General features: G+C 61.9%; 1 protein-coding gene across 1 annotated transcript; it reads right to left on the bottom strand.

Annotated features, from left to right (window-relative positions):
• Nucleotides 1-3,167: 3,167 nt before the first annotated feature.
• RFNG (RFNG O-fucosylpeptide 3-beta-N-acetylglucosaminyltransferase) lies at nucleotides 3,168-6,661 on the bottom strand (the record flags this gene model as incomplete). The annotated part of the gene is made up of 8 exons (XM_029927096.1): nucleotides 3,168-3,849; nucleotides 3,925-4,010; nucleotides 4,496-4,661; nucleotides 4,753-4,841; nucleotides 5,088-5,241; nucleotides 5,338-5,440; nucleotides 5,998-6,046; nucleotides 6,599-6,661. Coding segments are annotated over 8 exons (792 nt in total), but the record flags the coding sequence as incomplete, so codon positions are not given.
• Nucleotides 6,662-6,663: the final 2 nt, after the last annotated feature.

Raw genomic sequence — 6,663 nt, 5'->3', positions numbered from 1 at the left:
AACAGGGCCTGCTGCAAGCAGGGGTGGGGCACGATCAAGGGCTCCCCCCCGCCCCCCCCCCCCCGCACAGCTGGGGAGAAAGAGAGGAGAGGAAGGGAGGTCAGGATGAAGGCACTGGGGGGGGGGACAGGGATGGGGGATGGGGAGGGGGCACAGCCGCCCTCACGGGAAGGGCCCTGGTGGCTCCAACGCTGTGGATTTGGAAGCTTTTGCTGCTTTCTCCCAAGCCCGGGGGAGAGGGGGGCAGGTTAGGGACCCGCGGCCACTGCGTGAGGCTTCACCCTCATTACAGGACCGGGTCAGGGCCCAGGCTGTCTTGACCTTGTCTGAGCACCGCTGGGAGGTGGCCTCAGGGGCTGGGGGGCGGGGCTGGAGAGAAACCACCGCTGCTACCAGGCGGGGAGGCCGGGTGGGTGGAGTGGGACCAGCGGGGGCCCAGCGGGTCCAGTGACCGCTGTGGGCACGGACGGGATGGGCTGGGTGCACCCCTGCACTGACCCCGTGGAGGTGATGGCCCACAACCAGCTTTGCACATCGGGGTGCTGCGGCCTCTTGTCTTTAAAGACAGAAGACCGAAGACCCCCTCCCCGGCAAGTTTTGAAGGCCCAGGAGCCCCCCTGAGCTGAAGGGCTCTCCTTCCGCAGCCCCCCGCCCCCACTTTCTGTATCCCTAGGGTCAGGGCGGTCAGGGCTAGTCCTTTCTGCCCCTGCGCAGAGCCCATCCTAACGCTTCATGCTGTGGCTTCTTGTTTTTTTTAAGTGAAAACAATGAATAATCGAATTCCAGCACGGGACTGCGCTGGGGACTGCCCTGCAAACCGTCCGACGGGCCACAGGTGCGTCCGCGTCTGGGCTCCGCGCCCTCGGCAGCCACGCGTCCGCCCCGCGCCAGCGCCAGGCTGCGGCTCCTCGGGGGTCTCGGAGTCGGGCTGTGGGAGTCCTTCCACGCTGACCTTTTCCCAGACTGCTTTGCAGATCCCACGTGCTGAGCGTTTCCATACAAAGTTCAGGTTCAGCCGGTTAATGTTTTTGTACCTTGTTCGTCTGATTTTGCTACGGGGTCATACTGGCCTTGCGAAATAAGGGAAACCGCCCCTTCTTCTCTATCTTCTGGAAGGCTGTGTAATACTGACGTGATTCCCTCCTTGAATGTTTGGTGGAACTCACCAGTGAAATCACCTGACCCTGGATAGTTCCTTGTGGCGTGTTTTTGTTAATACGTTGGAATTATGTAATATATATCGGCTGTTCCAATTTTGAACATTTATTGGCTTTCTAAATAACATCTTTATTCAGATATCATCTGTGTCACAAGGTGTATGATTTGGCGGCACCTGGATGACTCAGTTGAGTTGGTTGAGCGTCTGACTTTGGCTCAGGCCGTGATCTTGTGGTTCGTGAGTTCGAGCCCTGCCTCTGGCTGGCTGCTGTCAGCACGGAGCCTGCTTCAGATCCTGTCTCCCTCTCTCTGCTGCTCCTCCCTCGCTTGCTCTCTCTCTCAAAAATAAACAAGCATTTTAAAAAAGTGTATAATTCAGTGGTTTTTATTATATTCACGGAGTTGTGTAACCACTACTACTGCCTAATCCCAGAAAAAGGTTAATCCCCATTATTCACGGTGGGATGAAGTTGCCACGTTACTGAGTTAGCTAATCTGAGCCATTGTTCTTAGAGGAAGTGCATGCAGGCAGGTGCACACACACACGCACACACACACGCATGTGCGTGCACACACTTCCCATAGATGATAACCTATAAATCAAAAACACAATTCATTCTGGTAGATTCTATTTTACAGAAGAGAGAATGAGGTTCAGAAACGTTAAGTGAACGCGTCACTTCACCAACAGGTGCCAGAGCAGGGATCCACACCTGGTGCACCTGCCGGAGCTGCTGGCCAGGCCCTGCCCCGCCCCGCCTCCATCCGGGGCTCTGTGAGGCAGGGCCTCGCCTAGTTGGACCTCAGCTGATTCGGGCAAATCTGGCCACGAGGTCATTACTCACATGTCTTCAAATACCAGGAAAGCAAGCGCTGATTTTGGGATTGCAAACGTTCTCAAGTGAGCAAATCTGCAAATACAGAATCTGCAAGGGTGGGGACCACATGTGTTCTCATCATCCCAAGAAGGCCCACACCCCATCAGCACCTGCTCCCCACGCACCCCAAAAACTTACAAAATTTAAACTTTTTCTGATTATGCCTCTACTGCATGTCCATTATAAGACATACTTTGTGGGGCGCCTGGGGGGCTCAGGTGGTTAAGTGACCAACTCTTGATTTCAGCTCAAGTCATGATCTCAGGGGTTCTGCGCTGACATCAAGAAGCTTGGTTGGGGTCCTCTCTCTTTGCTCCTCCCCTGCTTGCATGATCTCACTCTCTCTCTCTCTCTCTCCCCTCCCTGAATACATAAACAGTAAAAAAAATAAAAAAATAATGCAGCTGTTTGGTGGCGCTGTCCCCGAGGGGAGGTTTCGGGCTTGCTGACATTCTTCAGTCCTACCTCTTGTTCAGAGCCCCCAGTTCTCCTCCTCCAGCCCTGACGGACTGAGGTCTGGGGCCCCTCCCCGGGGGCCTCAGGCTCTGAAACCCATGACATTTGACTCTGAGTGTCCGTATCGTGCACTTTCCTCCTGGCCACGTCCCAGGGAATCACAAACAGAAATCAGTTCGTGCTGATGCCAACCTGCTTGTTTGGGTATTGCCTGCCTGCCCCTACACACACACACGTGCACACACTTACGTGGTCACACACACATGTGCACACGTACACACGCAGCCACCCACCCTCACACTCCTGTGTATGCACACACTCATCCACACTTGCACGCCGTATATATTCACATACACAGCCACGCACACGTGTGCACCCCCACATACGCCATGTACACCGCTGCGTACATGTCTGTGGCCCGTGTGCTGAGAAAGCAGGCGGAACAGGCAGCCTATCCTCCTGGGACTGGTGTGTGACCTGGCGTGGTTCCCTGCAGGACCCTTGGTTCAGGGAGTGCCCGTGGGCGGCTTCAGGCCAGGCCGGCAGGGCTGTAAGGGATGGAGCCTAGGGCGGAGCCTTCCTCGGGCAGCAGCTGGAGGCTGCGTGGCCCCGTCTGGAGCTGAGCCTCAGCTGCCTGGTGTCCTGCTGGTCCCTTAAGCCAACAGGAGCCAAACGGAAAGTGAGAATCAAGCCTTTATTCACTTATGGCAACAGCGCAGCAAGGGCCAGAATGGAGGTGCTGGCTCCTAGTTCCACGCTCCCCTCCGGGGAAAGGCACAGTCGGGCGGCCACCTGCTGGGAAGACAGAGCCCCAAACAAGAGGCTCCTGCTGCTTTCTGGACTTGGGGGGGCGGGGTCGGAAAAGTACTAAGGGGCGGTGGGTCAGATGCCCCAGCTCGGCTGGAGCCTCACTGCAGCCACCCCGAGGCCACCACGCCTGGTGTTCGGGCGGTGCTCCCCCCAGAGACCTGCAGGGAAAGCCCCTGCGCTCGCCTGTGGTCAGATGACTGGTGCGCAGGTGACCCTGGCCTGGAGCCCACTCAGCCTGGAACCCCCTCTCCAGCAGGGGGAGGAGGGCAGGGAGGAGGGGCAGTGTCTCCCCTTCCCATTTTCTGGAGCAGCCCGCACGGGGTACAGCCTGGGCCCCTGGGTCCTCTGGCCCGCCAGGGGCTCCAGGGGAGGCCTTCAGGGTGCCCCCATGTGGCTGTGGCCCTGAGGGAGCCAAGGCCAGGAGGGGTTGGGAAAGCTCCCGCTTCCTGGGCTGGGAATCGAGGGTCACCGAGAGACGAGGTCACTCTGCTTGTGCACAGGACACCAATCCGTGTCCGGGTAGAGAAGGCAGTGGACAGACTTAAACCTGGGAAGGGGACAGGGTGGTCAGGCCTGCTGGGGGTGCGGGTGGCATGAGTGCCCCTCCCCACCGCCCACTCACCGAGTGGGGTCCTGCTGCAGACTGAAGCCTCCCGCCACGTTCACCACGTTACGTGGGTTGTCAGGACCCCCGTAGCTCAAGGTGACCTGTACGAGGGGAGGGGGCAGGTCACCGTCCCAGGAGCAGCTCTTCCCGCCCCAGGACTCCAGTTGGGACAGGCTGCTCTGCCCTGGCTTCCTGGTCCTGCCCTGGGCAGGCTCTGGAACAGCATGGAAGGGGCTGGGAGGGGCGGCCCACACGGAAGACAGGCAGGCATCCGGCTCGGGAGGGTGGCTGGTGCACATGTGGGGGCAGCCCCGCCCGAGCCACTGGGCCCTCCCTGCGGCCTGGTCTGTGATGGCACTCGCCACCTGCTGCCCTGGGCCCATCTGCTGGGGAGAGCATAGCAGCTGCCCCTTCCGAGCACGCCAGCAGCAGCCCTGGGTCCCAGGAGGCCAAGCACGGGTCTGCAGCGACTTTGCTGTGGTGCTGGGAAACCCTCGAGAGCCCTGGTCAGGGGCAAGGCCCCCCGTGGTGAGTGCGCCCGGAGCACCCAGCAGGCGCACCCAGTGGGAGCACCAATGGGCCGTACCTGCTGTAGCACGGTGTCAGGCGGCAGCCTCTGCAGGTTCTCCAGGTGGGAGTGGAAGAGTGAGCTGGGCAGCAGGCGAGCGCCCAGGAGCCCCTCCACGATGTAGCCCACCGTGCAGTCGTCCGGCAGCCGCACCCGTTCGGCCGTGCTCATGAAGCTGCCTAGGCTGGTGGGGGGTCGGGAAGCTGGTCAGGGCCCCCCTCGGTCCTCAGCACCACCACCTTGGGCCTCCCGGCACCCCCATTCCCTCCGCTCACCTGGCCCAGGGGCTCATCTTAAGAGCGAGGCCTCTGCTCAGGCAAAACCCGGCCCCACCAGTAGCAAACCAGAACTTGACGGTTGTCACCTGAGGAGGAGAAAGACAGCAGGCAGGGTGTTGTCCTGGAAGTGCCCGCACAAGACAAGTGGCAGAAGTGCCCCAGGGCACGAGAGGGGTTCTGAGTCCCAGTCCCCCGGGCCCAGCTTCTCCCGCAGCACCTCTTTGCTTGCCCGAGCTCCTGGAGTGACCCCTGGGGGGGGTCAGACACCGGCCCCCCAACCCCTCCCCGCCAGGCTTCCTCTCTCAGCCGCTGCTGCCGGGCCGAGGACTCACAGTTCCGCCTCCCTGGACCCTCTCGGCGGCCTCGATCGGGTGGTCGAGGCTGGGCCGCCCCAGGTAGACATCCTGGCTGGGCGAGAAGGTGGACAGCAGCTGCAGCAGGCCTCTGGGGTTCACATAGTTGTCGTCATCCACGTGGCAGAACCACCTGGGGGCAGAGGGAGAGGCTGGCGCAGCTGGGGGCCTCCACCCCCTGGCCCGGGTACGTGGGCCCAGCCTCAGCCCTGGGCTCCCCACCACATACTTGCGTCCGGACTCGATGAACTTGTCATACTCCACTGACATCTTGCAGCATAGCGCCTGACGGGTGTGCACGGCTGAGCAGTTGGTATTGATCACGTGGCTGCCTGCCAGGTTGGAGAAACGGGGAAGCATGGGGGTCAGGGTGAAGCCTGCCGCCAGCCCACCCCAGAGATCAGGGCAAAACGTGGACATCCAGCCGGCCTTGCCATCTTGCCCAGCTCAAGGGCCCAGGCTGGGTCCAACAACAGCCCTGGCCTGGCCTCGCTTGGTGACCACGTTGCTGACCCCTAAGGCCCAGACAGGTGATGACCACTCCGGATTCCATGAGTGCAAAGCCACTCTGGGGTGGAGGACCCATGTGTGACTGCCAGGAAGGGATGGCTCCTTGCTGGAGTGCCTTCAGGGAGTGGCTCCAGCCTGATGCCCTGGGACGCTTGCCAGCAGCTGCATAGTGGCTGGCAGGGTGGGGCCCTGGGTGCTCGGCTGGTGGCAGGTGGGTGTCTTGGCTCTGTACTCTACCAGCTGAGTGACCCTGAGCCAGTAACCTAGCTCCCAGACCTCTGCACACAGCAGGGAGACAGGTGCGGCTGGACCAGAGAACACACATGAGGGGCCCTTGGGCGCGCTGGCAGGGCAGGGCTGGGCTGGGGAGGGCACTCACCGCCCTGGAGCTGTAGCTCGGGGTCGTCCCCATCGGTGAAGATGAATGTCTGCAGAGAGACAAGCTGTGAGGCCCCGGGTGGACAAGGATGGAGCTGCAGAGATGGCAGCCTCGGGAGGAGAAGAGCGTGCCCAGAACCGGCCTGGCCAGGTCGGGGTTGGGCTGGGGGCGGAGGGGTGGGGGTAGCGGGGGGGGGGGGGGGGGGGGGGGGGGGGGGGGGGGGGGGGGGGGGGGGGGGGGGGGGGGGGGGGGGGGGGGGGGGGGGGGGGGGGCAGCACCCCCTAGTGCTCCCATTGGATGTTTCTGGGGTCTCAGTCCAGTCAGTTAAGAGAAGACACCCAAGCCTGGAGCCTGGGAAGGGGCTGCAGGGGGTGGGTCCTGGGTCCCCACAGACTCAGAGCCAGGGTCCAGCCACTACTCTGGGGACACAGCAGTGGGTAGCCGGTGGTGGGGATGGGGTGTCAAGTCGCGGGCTGAGAGGCAGTTCTTGCGGGGACAGGGGTGCCAGGGATCGCGGCTGTCTGCGGTGCTGGGTCGGGATCCTGGGTGGGGGATCCCAGGGATCGGGTCCGGAGGGCGGGGATCCAGGGGCAAGGCCCACCTGCTGGCGGGCCCGGGAGATCCAGGTGCGCAGCAGCAGCCCGAGGCGTGGGCCGTGGTTCTTCT

Source organism: Suricata suricatta, chromosome 17 (genome assembly GCF_006229205.1).
Source record: "Suricata suricatta isolate VVHF042 chromosome 17, meerkat_22Aug2017_6uvM2_HiC, whole genome shotgun sequence".
Taxonomy (NCBI): Eukaryota; Metazoa; Chordata; class Mammalia; order Carnivora; family Herpestidae; genus Suricata; species Suricata suricatta.
Note: the sequence above shows the minus strand (reverse complement) of the source record. Positions and strands in the feature narration are given on the sequence as shown.